This window comes from Benincasa hispida, chromosome 8 (assembly GCF_027475165.1).
Source record: "Benincasa hispida cultivar pf3 chromosome 8, pf3_genome.v1.1, whole genome shotgun sequence".
NCBI lineage: Eukaryota > Viridiplantae > Streptophyta > Magnoliopsida > Cucurbitales > Cucurbitaceae > Benincasa > Benincasa hispida.
The window spans coordinates 46,284,815-46,306,295 of record NC_143485.1 but is presented as its reverse complement, the minus strand read 5'-3'; the positions used below and the strand labels follow the sequence as shown (position 1 = coordinate 46,306,295).

At 33.2% G+C, this 21,481-nt stretch overlaps 1 protein-coding gene and 2 long non-coding RNA genes across 3 annotated transcripts; 1 reads left to right on the top strand and 2 right to left on the bottom strand.

Moving 5' to 3' along the window:
* The first annotated feature begins 812 nt into the window (after positions 1 to 812).
* Positions 813 to 4,556, top strand: UFO (F-box family protein). Its single transcript, XM_039021061.2, has 2 exons — positions 813 to 2,259; positions 3,376 to 4,556. Exons 1-2 carry the CDS (start codon positions 1,829 to 1,831, stop codon positions 4,325 to 4,327), a joined length of 1,383 nt encoding a protein of 460 aa, XP_038876989.1. The 5' UTR covers positions 813 to 1,828; the 3' UTR covers positions 4,328 to 4,556.
* Positions 4,557 to 13,634: 9,078 nt separating this feature from the next.
* On the bottom strand, positions 13,635 to 20,468 carry LOC120069293 (uncharacterized). The gene is made up of 5 exons (XR_016531097.1): positions 20,286 to 20,468; positions 14,856 to 15,691; positions 14,416 to 14,777; positions 14,228 to 14,310; positions 13,635 to 14,126 (listed from the first exon to the last, which is right to left on the bottom strand). It is a non-coding gene; the product is annotated as an uncharacterized LOC120069293 (long non-coding RNA).
* LOC120069292 (uncharacterized) lies at positions 15,784 to 18,942 on the bottom strand. Its single transcript, XR_016531098.1, has 2 exons — positions 16,533 to 18,942; positions 15,784 to 16,452 (listed from the first exon to the last, which is right to left on the bottom strand). It is a non-coding gene; the product is annotated as an uncharacterized LOC120069292 (long non-coding RNA).
* Positions 20,469 to 21,481: the final 1,013 nt, after the last annotated feature.

Below are 21,481 nucleotides of genomic sequence, written 5' to 3'. Positions count from 1 at the left end.
ATGTGACAAATTATGATGAGATAATTTGGTGAGATACATAAAGATAATTATTACCCCGAATACATCTAACTATGTTCCTTTCAATATTTCGAAGTTAATTAGCATGGTTGGCTTAGAACAAAATTCTATATTAGGTGGTTTACCAAATTTTTTTGAAGATGCTTGTGAGTAAGAAAAAAACATTTGTTGAAAGAATTTTACTGACACTCTCTCTAACGAAAGTCATGTCAATCATGTAAAAACTTGTTTTTAGGTTAAAGTAACAAATTTGGTTTTTGTTGGTCCAAAAATTTTAAAAGTAGATTAAAAATCATTTTTTTTCGTGAACTTTTATAAAAATAATAATTTTAATTTCTAAATTTTTATTTGTAAAAATTTAGTTTTTATACTTTCAATTTTCTTAATCTTCTATATTTTAAATTTTGTAATGATTTTAATCTCTCATGTCAAAATTAGTGATAAGATTTAATATAATTTTTTGTCCAAATAATTTAGTAAATTATTGTTTTTTAGTATAGTAACTATGGAAATGGGAAGTGAAACTTTTGACCTCTAAAAATAAAATTCATGTCAATTATTATTGAGTTAAGCTCACTTTGGTGATCAATAAACTAATTAAGGATTCATTAAGTGGATAAGAGATTAAATTATTACAAAGGTTAAAAATAAAATAGCAAAATTGTTAAAAACTAAAATTCATGAACTAAATTATTAAAAAAAATAAAAATAAAATTTATGGAGTAAATTATTATATTAATAAAGTTTCGATTAAGGGTGTACATGGGTCCGGTTGGGTCGGGTTGAAGGAATTTTGTGGACCAACCCGAAAATTCAGGTTGGCTTTAATTGAACCCTATCGGTTCATTTTTTAATGGTCAACCCAATCCAACCCAAAATTTTTGGGTTGGGTCATTGGTTTTGATTGTTTTTTTTTTTTTTATTTTGATTTTTTTTTTTTTTTGTGAAGGACGGCAGATCAATGTGAGGTCAAAAGCGTGAGGTCGGAGACATGTAGCCGGAAGCGTGAGGCTGAAGTTGGAGGTGATTTGTGTCTTGCGAGTCTGTGATCGACAGCCAGAGGCATGAGGCCGGAAGCGTGAGGTTGGAAATGCGAGGCCGAAAGCGGAGGCGTGAGGCCAGAGAAGTGAGATGAGAGGGATCGACGAGGGGAGGGACGAGGGTTTCAGCGTTTCACGCGTTGGCCTTCAGGTTTGTTTGTTTTTTTTTCAATATATATATTTGGATCGGGTCGGGTCAACCCGATCCTAAAAGGGAGTAACCCGAGACTCGACCCATAATTTAATTTTCTAATATTTTTTAACCCAACCTAACCCAAAATAAAATCTAACCCAATTCAACTTTTACAGTTTGGATTGGGTAATGTAAGTTGATCGGATTATCAGATTTTTTGAACATCCTTAGTTTGGATGCTAAATTTGTTTTCATTATTTGTTCAAATATTTAAAATTGGTGTCAATAGTTTTTGAGATTCAATGTTGTGTACTGAATTTTGTGTGTATGCAAAAGAGACAGATTGTGTAAGTGAATGAGAGAGAGAGAGAGAACAGAGAGAGATGCCCCGGCCTTGTCCTTCCTACCTCGGCCATTGACAAAACAACTCGAAATGACAGAAGCAACATTCAGACTCACTGCCAATTCAGACACAACAAAAAGCAACCCAATTTTATATATTTCAAAATAATCCTAGTAATTAATCCCAATTCATCCTATATAAACAACCCCAATCCCAACAATATTTTTAAATTAAAAAAAATTAAAAAATAAAAACACATCCATTCCCAATTCTCCCTTTTGAAAATTTTTGCAAATGAATTTCACTCACCATATGGATATGAGTCTTCACTCCTCCATGAGTACCACTCTCCCCTTTAGCTACAACATTATTTCCGGTTCAAATTGCGGCATTATTTCCACTTGTTCAACTAGTAATAATGTCGGACTTCTAACGGCGGGCCCAAGAATGGATAGCAGAATATGGAGCAAATTGCCGCAGAGGATTCTGGATCGGGTGGTGGCGTTTCTGCCGCCGCCGGCCTTTTTTCGTGCTCGTTGCGTTTGCAAGAGATGGTACGGGCTTCTATTTTACGCTAGCTTTCTGGAATTGTACCTCCAACTTTCTCCACATCGCCGCCATTGGTTCTTGTTTTTCAAGCTTAAAGGCGTTTCCAGCCATATTTACAGAAATAATAGTAACTCTCCACTTGCTGGACCCGACCACTCCAGGCCTACCTACGAAGGGTATATATGCCTCGAACATATCCTCCGTCCTCTACCTTTCTTTTTTAAGGGTTTAAATATAATTATCTCCACTTGCCCCTTTACTTCATTTTCATTCCTATGGTTTCAATTTTTGTTTTTTATAAGCTTCCTTTTAATAATTATTTATTTTTTGTCTTTAAAAATTAAGTAAATAAACATTTCTCCTATCTCATCTTTCTTTCTTTTTTTTTATTTTCTCTATTTTAGTACAAATGAAGTGCGGAAACACTTCTCCGGCCACCTCTAAATTTTCTTGATTTGTAATTTACCTTTTACCAATATATTAAAAAACCAACCAAATTTTAGAAATTAGAAAAAATAATTTTTATAAACATATTTTTGAAGTTTGAAAGTTGGCCAAGAATTGAACTTATATAATTAAGAAATATGATAATCATCGAAAGAAATTGAGAAATTCCTGACTTAATTTTTAAAAATAAAAAAATAAATCAGTTACAAATAGGACTTTAGTCTTTGTATTTTCTACTAAGTTCATTTTTTATCTATATATTTTTTTTAAAAAAAAAAAATGACCATTTTTATCTCATATCTTTTTAAACATCTAACTTAATGCTTCATTTACTACCTTTTTTAAAATGTTGAATTAAATTTATTTTAAACTCTTCTCATTTTGTATATGACACTTGTGTTTAAATTTGCAAATAGAGATTAAAAAAAATCCCATTTTAGAAGTGTAAGAATCAAAACATAGGAACCATAAATGAACTAAGAGTTAAACATTTAAAAAAAAAAGTAAAATAAAATATTTTCAAGAAATTATTTGGGTGTAGTGTATTTTCTTTCTTTTCCTTTTCCTTTTCTTTTTTTCTTCCTCTCACTTAATGACCTAACCATAGTTTGTCAAGTGAGTGTTTTTTCTTAGTTTTTTTTAAAAATTATTTTTCAATTTTTTCGTTGTGAAATTGAGATGTGATGAAAAAAAGGAAAAAGAAAAAGAAAGAAGATGAGTATAATGCACTTACTTTTATTACATCCTTAGCTGCACCCATTTAAAAGTAAGCATAAGGTGGAAAATGGTATTTAAATATTTTTTAATCTTGATTCAGCCACGAAAATGACAACAAAATTTGACAGGTACCTATTCGATCCATACGACGTGGCATGGTACCGGCTGTCGTTCAGTCAAATTCCGGCAGGTTTCTCACCAGTAGCTTCCTCCGGCGGATTAATCTGCTGGTCACCGGACGACGGAGGCCCCAAAACTCTAATCCTATCAAACCCAATTCTGGGGACCTTATCTCAACTTCCTCCAACCATAAGACCACGCCTTTTCCCTTCAATCGGCCTCGCCATAACCCCATCTTCCATCGACATCACGGTAGCCGGCGACGACTTAATCTCCCCTTACGCCGTGAAAAACCTGACAGCGGAAACCTTCCACATAGACGGCAGTGGATTCTACTCGATGTGGGCCACCACGTCGACATTGCCACGTCTCTGCAGTTTCGAATCAAGCCGAATGGTGGACGTGAGAGGAAGATTATACTGCATGAACTACAGCCCATTCAGCATATTAGCGTACGACATGTCGCACAACAATTGGTGGAAAATCCAAGCCCCAATGAGACGGTTTTTACGGTCCCCAAACTTAGTAGAAAGTCAAGGGAAATTACTGTTAATTGCGGCGGTAGAAAAAAGCAAATTAAACATCCCAAAGAGCTTAAGAATTTGGGGGTTGCAAAGCTGCGGGACCACATGGATTGAAATGGAAAGAATGCCGCAACAATTGTACCTGCAATTTGAGGAAATGGAAAAATCGTGTGGGTTTGAATGTGTAGCGCATGGGGAATTCGTGATGGTTTTAATTAGAGGGTGTTGGGATAAAGCCGCGCTTTTGTATGACATGGCTAAGAAATTATGGCAATGGGTTCCGCCGTGTCCTTATATCGGCGCTGGCGCTTGCGGTGGCAACGGCGGAGAGGTTTTACATGGGTTTGCTTATGAGCCTAGATTGGCAACCCCAGTTACTGCACTCATTGATCATTTCTCTAATCCCTTTCAAAATTACAACGCTAATCATAATTAGTGATTATTATAAATCATTTGTGGGGGGGAGTATGCAAATTTCAATGAAGGATTAAAGTTTAGGCTTTAAAGTTTTAATTTGGTAGAGTGATATAATGAGTTAAGTTGTATGTTGTTTGTGTTGACTTAAGTCAAAACTGTGTGTTATGTGGGGGGGTTTTCTGGGTGTTGGGAATTTGGGAGATGTTTTCATGCAGATTTTCAGTGGTTTTATAATAGCTCTCTGTTTCTCTCTCTCTCCTCAATGTGTTTAGTAATCTAATAGTTGAGTCAATTTTAGTTAAATAGTACGCGTGTGTGTTTTGATTTTTTTTTTTTTTTTTCTTTTCATTAAATTGAAATCTATTTTAGAAGAAACACTTGGAAAAAAATACCTTATCGGTTAAAATTTTGAATTTATTTAATTTATTTCTTTTATGAAAAAATGTAGGCTATAAAACATTTTTGTTAAAAGTATTTTTTTAAAAAAAAGTGTTTAATCTAGAAGGTATGTCAAATAAACGTGGAACCTTAACCACGATAAAGAAAATTGAAAAAAAAAAAGAAAGAAAAAGAAAAAGAAAAAAACTTTTAACTCTTATTAAAGAGTGGTAAAAAAAATTCACCCACCGTTTAATTCACTGATTATTAAAGAGGTTTATTATCTCGTTATTCGCATTAACTCACATTTTTCATCTCGTTATTCGCATCACTCTCTCAATTACTCTCCTCCTATAATAATTACCAACTCAACTCAACTCAATTCTACACGCCAAATGCTCCATTAGAGATGTCAGGCCAATATTTTTATTTATGAAAATACTTATGTGCATCTCATGCAACACTTATCTTTGTTTCTTCCACAAAATTATGTATTGCTCAAATGACAAAAAGAGCAACAATTCCTATATGACATATTAGATAAAATATCAATTTACACCTCCTGAACTTTCTAAACTAATAAATCAATTTAAACCATGAATTTTTATAAATATATCAATTTAAACCCCAAACTAATAATTATATCAATTTAAATCCTGAACTTTTATAAATGTATCAATTTAAAATTTGAAGTTTCACGAATATATCTTCCACTCTGTTTTATTTGTATACACTTAAGAAAGTTCAGAATTTAAATACTACAAGAAAACAAGTCTATAGCAACAGATTTTTTGTAACAGTTCAAAAAGAAAATTGCAGCAGTTTCTAGCCACATAAAAAAACTGTTTCAATTATATGTAATGTGGCGATTTTTTCTCAAAATTTTAAATGGTTGTAAGTTTATGTACAAATGTAGGAATTTTTTTAGCCGCATATATTTACAAGTGTGGCAAATATATTGAAATAAAACGAATTGATCAAAGAATTTTGGTAAAATAATTTCTTGAAAAAAAAGTGAAAGCTATTTAATTTAATATATATGTGTAAGCTATTTAATTTAATATATATATGTGTTTTTTTAAAAGTAATTTAATATATTTTACTAAGCCAAAATAAACATTAAAAGAATTTTGGGCTTTAATATCGGTTTAAAACCGACATTAAAGGACTTTAATAACACTGTCTTTAATGTCAGTTACCTTTAATGAAATTTGCAACGAAATTAAAACCTTTTAATGTCGATTGCAACTAAAGCCCAAGAATCAAATGAAGCCCAAAATCTGTCTGTTTTATCAATTATTGTCCTTTTTTTAAATTCCATTGCCGAATCCATTTTTTCGGTCAAAAAGTTTAACATGACACATCATCATCGAAAACTATGGCTATGACATATTATTTATGTATGGATTGCAAATCTATTATACTTAATCCACAAATTCTACTATAAAATTATAATTTAAAATGTCGTACAATAATTTAGCCCTTGAAAACACAAATTACAAGTAATACAAAAATTATGATTTTACAAACATTATGAGTTTACTGTCCCTCTCCACTTGGTAAGTATGGATCCCTTCATAATTCTTCTTGAACAGACCGCTCCCAACTTCAGTAGTGTCTGGTTATAGGCATCTTTATCTGACTAGTTTTGTTCAAAGGATCACAAACAAAAAAGGTTTAAGACAAAGGATTGAAAGTGAAAATGTGATCAGAATTCATATTAAACTAACCGTGTTTATTGGGAATGTGTATAAATGGTACATTCAAGGCAAAATTCTTTACTAGAGTTCCCCAAGAAAAAGCATAAAGAGGTTGCGATACCAAATCTTTACTCCTTGGTTGCACCTGCAAAATAAGAAAACTCAATAGTTGAATAAATGAGAGAAACTTCTTTTTCAAGATCTTGAAGAAGAGAAGCTCGGTTACCTAGATATGAGATACGAAGACGATGGAAAATTTTCGACAGCATAACGATGAAGTTGGACTCATCAACTAAAACTTATTAAAACTGTGAGTCAAACATTCTTTTAGAGTATTTAATTAGCATAATGCACATGTACTCAAGCCAATCAATTGTTTAGTTCCTGCATCTATCGTTTAACTCCAGTGGCCCATTGTGTAGCTCAATCGTTTAGTAAACGATCTCGCTCTCATCGATCTCGCCATAGGCTATCGTTTAGCTACCGTGCCCATCGTTTAGCGCTGACGCCTTATCGTCTAACTCATCCGCCTATCGTTTAACGTCATCGCCTATCGCTTAGCATTCCGCCTATCGTGTAGCGCATCTGCTCATCGTCTAGGGCAACACAGCTATTGTCTAACGCTCACGCCCATCGCGTAGCGCCATCGTGTAGTCTATCGCTTAGCGCCCGTGCATCGCTTTAACACTCAACGCTATCGTCTAGCATTATCGTCCAGCTTCTACGCTTGTCGTCTAGCGCTTACACTAATCGTGTAGTACTTTGCCTATCGTATAGCCCAATCGTCTAGCAAGTCACTCCTCATCGTTTAACGTCGCACGCATATCTACACGATCGTCTAACGTATCGCTTAGCCCCGCGCATCTTCTATACGATCGTCTACCTCATCGTTTAGCTCCCCGCATTGCTACACGGTCATCCAGCGCCCGCCTACACGATCGATTACCTCATCGTTTAGCTCCCCGCATTGCTACATGATCGTCCAGCGCCAGCCTACACGATCGCTTACCTCATCGTTTAGCTCTCCACATTGCTACACAATCGTCCAGCGCCCGCCTACACGATCGCCTACCTCATCGTGTAACGTCGCTTACTTACTAGACGATCGTCTACCTCATCGTGTAGCGCTGCTCATTTGCTACACGATTGTCTACCCAGCACCTTGCACTCAACATTTCGCTTTCACTACTCTTGCTCACGCATACCCAACGCATGAGCAACTCTTGGCAACACCTCTTGCCAATACTTCAACAAATGTATCAATACAACAAAACCATTAATCAAATCGAATTTTAAAGGCCATAGACACATAAAAAAGCCCAAATCTAGAAGCAGAGAGACATATTGGAGTGAAACCGCAGTTGGCTTTTATTGAGACATTTACACAAACAGTTGAGAGGCATAAACATAAGAACAAAAATTGTTGTGAGTTTAAGAGAGCAAAGAGAAGAAGAGCATATTGATCTGGACGGCAGTGGTGAACAAAGACGAATGGCGGTAGATCTGGAGACATGCAGCGAGGGAAAATCGAATGACGAACGGCGGCACACACCACGTGGGAATATGAACTTCAAATCTGGAGACACATGATTAGCGTATTAAGTTTGGGTGCTTATTTATCAAACCAAGAGTATAAGACACAGAAAAATAACTGAAGACGAAGCAGGAGACCGGGTTATGGCGCTTCGACAGAACGAGCAGCAGATTCGGGCGACTGGGCGCAACGGCGTGTGTTGCACGACGAACAGACCTGCACGGAAGCCAGATCTACACCACGATAGACTCTTCACCCACGATCGACGGACGAATAGCAAGGGTTTAGAAGAGAGAAGTGAAAAAGAAGAGGGTTTGAAGAGGGAAGTATGAGAATGAGAGGAAAAGGAAAATAGGGGGAGAGTGAAAAGGGAAAAATTAAGCAGGTCTTTAAGGTTGGTTTATAACCAACATTAAAGGTACCCCTACAATGTCGGTTTAAAACCGACATTAAAGATCCACTTTTTTTAAAAAAAAAAACAAAACCGTCATTATACATCCGATTTCACTTTTTTCAACTGACATTAAAGCCCAAAGTTCTAGTGAAAAGTTATGCATCTTTTCATTCTCCTGCATGTTCTTCCCAAACATTCCCTCCCAAATCTCAGTTCATTAAAATTTTTCTTTCTCCTACTCTTTCCCTTAAAATAGTCTCCTCTCAAATCCTCAGTTCTTTTTTTTGGTAAACCTTATTCTATTGAGACTTAAGCGCCGAAAGACCAACTTGAAGATTAAATCATCCTTGAACAAGAGGAGTTTCGTAGCATTAACCAAAGGAGAAATCGTCCATGTCAACAGGCAAAGGAATATCAAGTCGTCCCAGTCTACAAAGTCTTCCAAATTAGAAGGTAGCTGTTTTTCCCTTCGGGACATAGGTTTTTCTTCCAAAATCTTGCTTTGATTTTTATTTGGTTGTTGAAAAAATTAGATTCAAGGTAAGAAAGATGTTGAAAACTTACCCTTCTTACTGGGCTCAAGTTGCAATCAATCAAAGTTTTAACTCACTTGGGTACTTCGTAGCTCAAGGCATATAAAACTCACTCTTTAGTTTAATTTTTACAAAATTACATAGTGATTGAGAGGGAAGATTTATAACTAGTGTTGTATTTCTCCCTTGAAGAAGATTAATTAAAGTTCCTCTTCCAAATAGATGTAAGATGTGTAATTCTTCATTCTTTTCTCCTTTTAATTTGAGAAGCTTGTATGTGTATGCCTTGGTTTTGCCTGCACTTGATTAAGAGTGGAGAAGAGAATATTAAAAATATTTTCTTTCATTTTTTGTTCATCTGACTTGAATGAGAATGAAGAGTATTTTGTCTATAAGCATAAAGCCTGTAATAAATTTAAGGTACATGTGGTTTTCTCTTCACTCAACACATGAAAGATATGCATTGAGTGTGAGTGGTAAAATAAACTAATACATTCTCATTGAAATTGGTTGAGGATTGAAACTCTGCATGTTGAAGTTTGTCTAGGTAAATTACTAATATATTCTGATTGAATTTATTCATATTTTTGTTTTATCTTTCAAGTATATTGTTGGATGATAACCTTTAAAACATTATCTTGCTCATATTTATAAATTGAAGGTACCATTAGTTAGTGATACTCTTTTAAGTACCAAATTAGTTTTGTGATCTATTTACTTATATTTTTATAACTCCACTACTTTAATATAGTAGATGTGAATCATTACAAAGCTCTGTTTAGTGATAATTCTATTAATATTTTTACATTGACTTGATTGGGGCATTACCCTCTTTAGATTTTTAATATAGAATTTGTGGTTTTGGTTGTTAATACTTGCAAAGTCGATGGGGTTCCGCACTTCACAAAGTGTTTAATGATGTGTCTGCACAAATATCTTAATTGTCAAGTTTTAAGTAGTTTATTTTATTAATCTTTATCATTATTTATTTTCAAAATCACAAAGATCTCCAAGAAATGATGGATCCTAGTCCATTGACATTAGATATCTTATTTGAACATTCTTCTATTTGAATGTTTTTGTATTTAAACTTTATGTATTATGGATACAATTTTGAGATATCAATATATATATATATATATATATATTTGCAAAGGTATTGTAATTAAAGTGTGAGATGGGGGAATCGAACTTCAGATCACGATATGTTAGTTGAGCTACGCTCTTGTTGGCTTTTAGCATATATTTTGCAGTACTAAACAATTATATCATTTAATTTAATTTTGTGTAAAAAGGTAATGGAATACATTAGCAATAATGTTAAAAAACTACAACAAAATTTTCAAATAATTTGCAACAGTTATATTGTTAGGAATACATTAGCAATAATGTTAAAACAAAATATTGTTATGAAATTGATATACTTATAAAAGTTCAAGGCTTAAAATGATTTTCTTTTTATTAAAAAAACATCATATTTATATAGTTCAGGATAACTTTAATCATATTTTATAATATTTAAGGGCTTAATTAGGGAAAAATTGAAAGTGGGGTTTTGAACAAAGCTAAGGTTAATTGTTTTAAATAGTAAAATTGCTAAAAGTATTTTCAAGTATAGCAAAATATATGACAGATTGTAATAGATTTCTATATTGATACTAACAGATGTCTATCATCGATAAATTGTTACATTTCGCTATATTTTTAAATAAGTTTATTTATTTTTTAATTTGAAAACGATCCTAAAAGCTAATAATTAAAAGTTAGTTTTTCCTTTTTTTTTTTTTTTTTTTTGAGGTTCGAATACTTTTTGTGTGGAATATTGAAAATGAGGATATGAATATGCTTTTTTTCCTCAAATTCAGAAGCATAAGTGTCTGTCATCCTCCAAACCCTAATTTTAGGGCACGCCGACCCCCCACTACTTTACGTTTTTATTATCTTATTGTTCCTTTGTTGATTTTATTATTATTAATTTTGTTTTTTTCGTTTTTATTTTATCCTTTCTCATCGATGAAATAAAATCAGCTTCCTCTACGGATGAGACTGCAATGGCAGTGATGAGTGGGGATCTGGGGTGTTGACTCTCTCGACGTGGGAGACCATTGGACCCAAACACTTTCACCTTGATTATTGATAATCAAATTAAACTGAGTATTCATTCAAAAATTAATGTTAAAAGTTTGTATATCTTAAAATTTAAGGAAGGTGAGATTATAACATTTTGAAATTAAGAGACTAAATTAAAATTAAATTTAAAATTTAAAGACTTATGTCATATTTATCCAATCATAATGAAAATTGGAATAATTGAAATGAAATTTCAATGATGAATGAATCGTAATCGGTCTAAATCGCAAACATAATTAAATTGGTTGAAAATTACATGTAATCCATTATATTTACCATTGTCGTTACCATTACAAATATTGTTATATAACAATATGAAAATTATGAATTTGTCACATGTATTGTTACCTTTACCTTTATCTTACTATTAGGGTTAAGTAATAACGATAATAGTAAAATGTGGCTAATTCTTAATTCTCAGTAAACACAATTAAAAGTAATATAATTCAATTATATTTGCAATTCAAATCCCTTATGATTCATCCATCAATGAAATCTCATTTTAATTATATTAATTTTTATTATGATTTGGTAAATGTGGCCTTAATTAAATTGAATGCAATAGAAAACATGCAATATTTCATAAATAAAGAATACCAAATCTCTTCAAACTACACTTAACTCTCAAACAAATTTAAGAAGTTTGCTTCAGAAAAGAAAACATTTAAGAAGTCAATTAATAGTCCTATCCAGTCTCAATAACAAAATGCAAGGAATCTTTAAAAGATCCTAAAATGGTTGTTTTCAAATATAAAATGAGTCTACTTATTTATAAGGGTTATTTAGATAGGGGTGGTTTTGAAAGTTAATTGGGGAAAAGGGGTTGTTTTCAACTTATCTAGGGAAAAGGAGTAGTTTTTTTGTCCCCATCCGAATGCACATCTTGAAGAGACGCATTCGGGAATGTTTTATTATTTTTTAGCCCCGTATGCAGAATTTAAAAAATAAAAAATAAAAAATAAACAGGTCATTCGGGAATATTTTATTATTTTTTCTCCCGTATGCCACATTAATGCGTCTGTTGAACACCATCGTTTAGTAATCGTTTAGTAAATTACTATGCTATCGTTTAGTAAATTATACACGATCGCTTAGTAATTTATACACAACCGCTTAGTAAATTATCTACGATCGCTTAGTAAATTATACACGATCGCTTAGTAATTTATACACGATCCCTTAGTAAGATATACACGATCGCTTAGTAATTTATACACGATCGCTTAGTAATTTATACACAATCGTTCACTTATCAATGATTTATTTATCCAATTGTAGATCAATGGCGCTACTTCACATCTTTATACGATTTGGTGGGGATTGGGATGAGTACGGAAGAAATTATGTTGGTGGTCATATGAAAAGTCTAAAAGTCAAAAATGATATAATAGTCAGTGAATAATTAGTGAGTATGATGCACCGACTGAATATCGATCCGGATATGTTTGATATACACATCAATTGTACTGTACAGTATGTAATTTTAGCACCAGTTATATTCTGTACAACACCAATTGTATTGTACAATATGTCATTCACAAATTTATCTAAACGATCGCTTAGTTATTTATTTGCTTAGTTAAATGTACAACACCAACTATATTCTACAAATTTAGCATAAATTTATCTAAACGAAAACTAAACGATTGCGTAATAGTTAGGTAAACGATCGTTTAGTATTATCTAAATGATCGCTTAACAAAACCTAAGCGATCGCTTAGTATTAGTCAAACGATCACTTTATAAATTAGTACACGATCGCGTAATGGATATCTAAACGATCACTTAGTATTAGCTAAACAGTCACTTAGTATTATCTAAATGATCACTTAACAAAACCTAAACGATCGCTTAGTATTATCTAAACGATCGAATAACAAAACCTAAGCGATCGCTTTATAAATTAGTACACAATCACGTAATGGATATCTAAACGATCGCTAACAGTTAGCTAAACGATCACTTAATATTATCTAAATGATCGCTTATTATTAGCCAAACGAACACATAATGGATATCAAAACGATCGCGGAACAGTTAGCTAAACGATCGCTTAGTATTCTCTAAACGTTCACTTGACAAAACCTAAATGATCACTTAGTATTATCTAAACGATCGAATAAAAAAACCTAAGCAATCACTTAGTATTAGCCAAATGATTTCTTTATAAATTAGTATACGATCGCGTAATGGATATTTGAATGATCGCTTAGTATTAGCCAAACGATTGCTTAGTATTCTCTCTGATCACTTAGTAATATCTATTCGATCGCTTAGTATTCTCCCCGACCGCTTAGTAATATCTATCTAATCGCTTAGTAATATCTATCTGATCACTTAGTATTCTCTCCAATCGCTTAGTAATATCTATCTAATCGCTTAGTAATATCTATCTGATCGCTTAGTATTCTCTCTGATCGCTTAGTAATATCTATCTGATCGCTTAGTATTCTCTATCCGATCACTTAGTAATATCTATGATTGATTTGATAGTAATATTGCTATTTTGAGATTAAGAAATTTCTATGATTGATTTGATATACTCGATATTAATTTTTAATTTCAAATTATTTTTTTTTATTTAAAGTTGTTAGAAACTTTTGCAAAAATATAGATATTAACTTTCGACTATTGTAAATAATCGAATTTCAAGTGCATTTTCGTAATTGAATTTCATTAATAAATTTAATCATATGTACAATATTCTTTATTCACGACTAGAAGAAGATCCTCTATTACGCCTAAATCGATCATGTTGAGTGACATAGTGTCCACGATCGCCACGCCCTCTTACACTTAGTGGTTGACTTTTCTCTGGAAAGTGTATACCCTCACTACGTTGTCGATATGTAATATACTGATCATGGATATCTGGATGGACATGTGAAGTTTGTTCTTCTTCCATGCTTAGTGTACTGAAGGTTGTTGGAAAAAAACCAAATGTTGAGGGAGAGGACATCATGGAAGTGTACTGATCGACTGACATTGTTGGATATTCATTCCATTAGATTGAATAGAAACATCCTCATGTCTTGCTGGATCACCTTGTTCTTCCATTGGAACGTCTCCATCGAAATATCACACTCGATATATCGAGTTGAGTCTACGCAAGGCTCTTTGAACAGATATTGGCAAATTTGGAAGCTCGGCTTGAAAAAGAATTGAATAACAAATTAATGACTTTAAAATTTATTTTGTTGTGCAATGAAGAAATAAAATCAAATGATCATAGTAAACAATAAACTCATACCAACAAGTGATAGGATGCTTCTGCTTTAGTTATGTACCGGCTGCTCACAGTAAAATACCATTCAATATATCCAGGCTCGGTACCTACATCGTTGTTAATAGGAGGTCCATTAACAACCAAACTGTGTCTACTTTCCCAGATTATAATTTGAGGAGCTAGATATGCAATTCAATCTCGCTCATGCTTGCCTCTTAGATCATGTGAATGAAGTCGGGCATCCGTGTTGTAACATCCCAAATTGACGCATCACACGATCTGGGTGATGCCAATCCACAACGAAGAAGCATATGAGTGGACATCTAGATGTCCATATCTCATTTCCATCGAGACAGTATGACGGCAATAGTTGGATAAGATGATTATATGGCTCCCAAATAATCCGCATGCATATGTGTCAAAAATGAATTAACCAAAAGATTTAAACATTATGAATATATGATATAAGAACGAATAAAATATTACCTAGTTAGGCATATGTGTATCGAGTATGTGCCTATACTGTACTAGAACATGCACAAGTACTCTAATTACAGAATAGTTGTCATTCCATCTACAACAATAAGAAGTTAAATTTTAGCTATTAGTATTTTCATAATGAAAACAACAATAATGAGGTAAATATGCATACCTTACTGCAAGTGGTCTATCGCCTAAGTTATGCTCGTATCTATGGAGTCATCGAGGCGCTAGAAGAGGAAATCGATCCCATGCCTAAATTTGTAGCAATAAAAGTGGGCCTGCAACGTCTTTTCTATCTATAACTACACCCTTGCATAGTTGCCTATACAACCATGCAAGACATCCAGCGCCCCAACTGTAAGACCCGGCAACATCAAAATCCACCAAGAGAGGAAGATACATTAGGTACACTCTGCTATTGGATTTGTCGGGAAATACCAATCCTCCAATCAACGTGAGAATATATGCTCGAGCATATCGTTGCAGGTCCTCTTCATCTGCATGGTCTGGTAGATGGGCGAAGTTGTTAAATTAATCAGGTAACCATGGCAGGCTTAGACGACCTCCCTTAAGAATGATGTCATTTGTGGTTACGCCTAAGAGAAGGGTACAAATTTGTTCCCAGTCATAATTTAGAGACCCGATCAATGGTCTTCCATTAATCGGGAGTCCAAATTGGATGGCTACATCTTGAAATGTAATTGTACACTCTCCATGCAACATGTGGAAAGTGTGTGTCTCATGGTGCCATCGTTCCATTATTGTCGTTCTCAGATGCCAGTCTAGTTGTATAAATTTTATATAAGAGACTCCGTAGAATCCGACAGCTTGTAGATAGTTCAATATATGAGGGTCTGGGTTCTCCTGCCTGCGAATAACAGCCTTTCTTCGCCGACAATGCATTGCATCAATATACTCGTCTTCCTAAACAGCCTCGGATCTATGGTTGCGCCGTAAGTACAAAACCGAGTTGTTGTATGGCCCTGTAGTAACATCCTCGTCCATCTGATCCCATAAAAACAATATTAAATTTAGTAAAAATTAATGTGATTACAATCAACAAATATAATGCCAGTTAATAAAGAATACATCCTTCATTGTATAAATACAATCAATAAATACAATGACAATTAATAAAGAATACACCATTCATTGTATAAATACAATCAACAAATATAATCAATTAATAAAGAATAAATAAGTAAATGAAGTTACAATCATTTAAATACAATGAGAATTAAAAATAAATAACTAAGTCGCATCACGAGCTCGATTGGGATAATTCCATCAATTGCCCTTCTTGTCTGCAAGTTGTGCACCGTGTCTTGTAACGTTCCCTCCAATCCATCTCGTTTTGCATGCGAGAAGTACATGGTCTACCAACCTTCCTAACTCATGATTCGTCTTGATAAATAGTTGGGAAGTTAGGATCAGACCAATATTTTTTATCAGGGATGGGCTCGAACTAGGGTGAATAACATGCCAGGTAGGTGGAAATTTTGTAATAGTCTTCAATGTAGTGAAAGTAGTCTACCCCAATGGTCTTACACGCAGCCATAGTGTGAGAACAGGGGATTCCAAAACTCTGCCACTTATTACATGTGTATGTTCTTTCACTTAACTTTACTTGGTGTGTGTTTCCACCCTTTAGTGTTATTGGGTTGATTGAGATGGTGACTTCATATAACCCTGTTCAATGGTCAAATATGTTGACGGAATGTTTAGTTGCAAGTTGTTCCCAACGACTTATTTTCTTTACCGCATACCTATGACAAATACGACAATTACTTAGAATACCTCAATAGTTAGTATAAAAACGTGGTTAACTAAGATGCGAATAATTTACCTCGTGAAACACTCTTCCGATCCAAGGGCAATCTCTATTTCTACATGACAAGTAGTGAAATAAGCAATAGTTTGGTAGAATGTTACTTGGACTAGTGCAGTGATTAGTAGCTTTCTAGCTCCTTTCAGAACAACATTTGTACTTTCGGCCACATTCGTGGTTAGCCATCCATAATGATGACCACCATCATGTGACTGTGTCCACTTCTTAGGATCTATGGAAGCAAAATATCGCAAGCAATTAAGATTTGCTGTTTGAAGTTCGGTCATATAGTCATTAAACTTCCGAACTTGAAATTTTGATCCTGCACTATACACCGAACTCTTCAATAAACTATTTTTGAACTTGTCGTTAAAATTACTCGCCACATGTCGCAAGCAGAATCTGTGGTGTACTCCAACCCAACCGTTGCTAGGGTTTCTGACTGCAGATATAATGCCTTTGTGTCTATCTGAAATTAAACACATTCCCTCCCTTCTATGCACCACATGATCCCATAAATTCCTCAAAAACCAGCCCCACGAGTCAGCACTTTCCTCCGGTACAATAAGCCTCCCATTTTACGGATTAAACCAAATAAATAGCTGGGAACATAGCTTTTCAATATGGAATTAACTCCTACCTGACTTAAGGTTAGTAGATAGGTTGTTTTCTTAAGCGATGAGGCCTTATCTTGAACAACGGGGCCCCTCCTCTCATAAAACGGAGGGTTATGGTTCATAAGTTGGACTATAAATCAATTGTTCAATGGAAGATTAGTGGGAGCTTAAGGAGCAAGATGTATTTATAGGGGTAAAATGGTAATCTTTGACCCAGATGTAAATACAAACGACCTGTGAAAGATTGACTTACTGATTATAGTTAAAATGGATAGAAATATATCTACAGTGAGAAGAGTGCAACTATCGAGCTATAGTAAAATGTCTTGGTAGTTGACCAATTAATTGCAAATCGTTGGAACTCATGATTTGTAGGTCCATAAGGTCCCTCTACTAGCTCTACTAGCTCGTAATTTGGATTAGTAAATTGAGTAATCTTGATGAGATTTGAAATTATGGTTTAGAATTTGAAATGTTCAAATTCAATTAGGATTTCTATTAATTGTATTCGATACAATTAAAATGTTTAATTTTATCAAAATTAAATAAAATTGGAGAATCGATTAATATTTAAATTATTATTTAAATTTTAGTTATATGAAATTAAATTCATTATAGTGAAATTGGTGTTTTATTAATTTAATATTAGATATTAAATTAATAAAATTAATTAAAAGGTTTAATTAATTAGTTTTATCTAAAATTAATTAATTGAATTAATTTTTATAAAACTAATAAACAAATAAATTAGTATTTATTAAATTGATTTTAGAAATCAATTTTGAAAATACAAATTGAAAAACAAAAGAAAATTTTTCAAAAGTTGGAAATCTCCACTAAAGGTGCAAGCATCTTATTCATCAAATTCCACTTAATTCATGAAGAAGAAAGTGGTCTTCATGCAACTTTTGAGATTGCATATTAAAAACTTTATAAATTGGAGTGTTAGGCTGAATGATTAGACATGTATTCAGAATTTCTATAAAAAAATCTGTAGAATTTGAAATCCTCAACAAACCCTCTTCAGTTCTATTAAAACCAGCTCTATTTAGTGTTTCCACCACACAATCCTTATAAGAGAATAGTAGAGAAGATCTTTGTAGTGGTCTACTTGAAGATTGAAGCATCTTTTCGTGGAGCTCAGCTGGTTTTGAAGAAGATTCATCAAAGGTATTGTGTTCAACAAACCCTGATTCTCATTAAATCTCTGTTGAACTACAAAGGGGACCTCATGGACCTGTAGCTTGAAGCTCCAATGGTACTTGAATAATTAATTAAGCTCCTTTAATTAATTAATTATTCAAAATCCATTAACAATCAGGCACTCCACTAAAGACTGACAGATGCACTCTTCGCACTACAGATATATTTCTGTGTCCATTGGATATAACCAGTCAACAGTGCGATGACCCTTCACAAATTACTCATAAATACAACTAGGCCAAAATTATCATTTTGCCCATGTAGTTACATCTAACTTCTTAAATATCACTAATCCCTCTAGTAAACAATAAGTTACAGTCCAACTATGACCAAACCCCTCTCGGACCAGAAGAGAGTGTGACGCACATTGTTCAAGCCCTGGAATCAGCCTAAGGGAGCAATTTATCTATTTACCTCGATATCGAAGAATGAGTGAATTCCGTCTTGTGTAACTATGTTCCCAGCTCCCCAATTAGACGAATCCCCAAAATGGTAGGCTTCTTGAGTCAGTGGTCTGGCCACTCTCACCCATACAAATCAAAGAACTGTCTTCATAAGCAGAAGTTCACAACTAACACAGGATTCAGGTCATGTCACCTATGGTCATCCTGGTGAAATGTAAGTCTCTATTATGAACGGCGTTATATAATGAGACTAGTCATTTCGTGGTCTAGTCTTATACAAACTTCTTTTTATAGAATACCCCCGCTCACATTTCTCCACATGAATGATGAAGATCAAATCATTCGTAGCACTTTACAACAACTCGTTGTGTCACCAGGATAAGGTATCCAACTTTATTCATATACTACAGACCGTTTACGTTATCATTTAAAGATGATCCATATGTATGTCTCTACATACATGTTTAAATTATATAAAATAACCTAGGATCTTAGTTTATTGGATTGAGTAAATGCTCATGAAATAACAATTAATTATAACAATTTGTTTATACAATGTTACAAACTATGAGAATACAAAAGAGATGGACACCGATCCCAACATACAAATGAAGATAATGGTTAATCCCATTCAACAGACAGCTCCTTTACTCAAAATGGAAGATCATTAGAAAATTAATAAAAAGCAAAGCCAAGTATGAAATAGAAATAGGTTAATCTCTAGAATTCTTTATTCAGGTCTCCCTTTCTTTCAATTTCTTCAATGGTAATCAAATAGAAATCACATGGAAATTAGATAGAAATCACGAATTACTAAGCTAAGTACAATTTCAACTTCAATTTCCATTACCTTTAATTTCTATTAGCTCACAACCAGATTTATCGAAGTTATATCAATTTTCAATAGCCAATTGTTCAAAATAAAGAACGGGAATAAATCTATAGAAGTTGAAAATTTCTTAATAATTTCTTCTCTGCAAGTTTTATAATAAATTTGGAAGAAATTGTTCATAATCTTCCCTGAAAATTGTTGAATTTTGATGGCCTATTGTATTTTTTTAATTATCACATTTTTTAAATAATGATTGTTGAACTTGGGAACAAGACTTCTGCACTCGAAATTCAGATGCTTCTAGATTCCATCAATTAATTCAACGAACCCTCTTCTTCAATCCTAACTCCAATTGGAAAAAAAAAAAAAAAAAAAAAAAAAAAAAAAAAAAAAAAAAAAAAAAAAAAAAAAAAAAAAAAAACAAGTATAGAAAGAGCTTATATGATTTAGTTTCTGCAACCTAATTTTAATTTCTTAAAATCCATATCAAATTAAAGAAGAACATGAAGAACTTGTTAGGGATAAAGTTGTAACTAAAATAGAAATTGAATAAAGAAACCGAAAGAAGAGGGAAACTAAGGAAATAGGAAGGAGTACACCGACGACGAACAAGCGACAGTGATGGTAGTCTGAAATAGTGACCTAAACTGGAACAGAAACTGAAAAAGAGTTTAAATAGAGAAGGGGAGAGAGAGAACTCATAGAAAAAGCTTACCAACAACAAAAATCGGCCACCGACAAGCAATATAGCTGGCAATCGATGGATAAGCAGCGATAGGGAGTGCGTGAGGAGGAACGACAGATGAGTGGCGAATGGATTGGTCGGATGGCTTGGAGACTGGAACTTGAGAGTGAGAAAGACGACTGAGAAGGGGTTCTATGCTTGAAGAGAGTGCGTGAGGAGGAAAAATGTTCAAGGGTAAAACAGGAATACAGAAAAAATTAAAATAAAAATTGAATTTTTTGCTATTCCTGCCAAATCTCAAAAACCCAAACTATATTTCTAATTCCCCTAATTAGTTTTGACATCCATTACAATTTTTCTAAACTTCATGAGTTGTATCAATTAAAATCTCATAGTTTTTTCAAGAGATTATCGATTTATACTATCAATTAATTTTCTTTGAGAAAATATTGATGCATCATTTTCATACGTATAGAGACTTGTAATTGTACCAATTAGATTCTTTCATAAGTTAACTAATCTATGATATAACTAATTTAAACTTTGCTAAAATCATTTTTATCATGTTCAAAATTACTCAAAAACATGTCATTAGTAACCTAGACAAAAATAATGGTATGAAAATAGTGTTTAAAAGTGAAATATTAGTTAAACTGATTTTGAATTGGTAAAGGTAAATTCAATAATGACTTTAAATATGATAAAATCAAAACTACTCTCAAGCATACTCTTAAACTCCACATTGTATTGGTTTTATACATCATTTGATAGGATTCCTATCATTTCTATAAAATATTAATCATATGAAAAGCTCCTAATCGGTGCTTGGGATAAGTTGAAAATCTACTTATTTGTGAAGTTGTGGGGCTCACAGCCAGTGTGAAGGTGTAATAAAGCACAAAGTTAATATTTTTTAGTTACGAGTCCACGAATTCCTCAGACTGAACACTCCCTTAAATATTTATGCCAAATTTATGATTTTTGTAAACTATATATAAAATGGACCGTGGGTTATATCTCCATTTTGCCCCTATATTATTTTATTGTTCTCATTTTATTCTTCATTAATGGAACATAACTGTTTATATGTATCTTTTTAGTTCAATATAGGTATTAATGCTAACATAACGCAACTATATGAGTGAATGTGGTTATATATTGAATTGGTACATCCATTCATATTCAAGTGTGATCGATGTATAAAAAGAAATGAAATATCATTGTTA

Coding starts and splice junctions, on each gene's coding strand:
- UFO (XM_039021061.2), top strand. CDS start 1,829: ATGAATTTCACTCACCATATGGATATGAGTCTTCACTCCTCCATGAGT. Junction 2,260..3,375: donor TCCAGGCCTACCTACGAAGG/GTATATATGCCT, acceptor AAAATTTGACAG/GTACCTATTCGATCCATACG.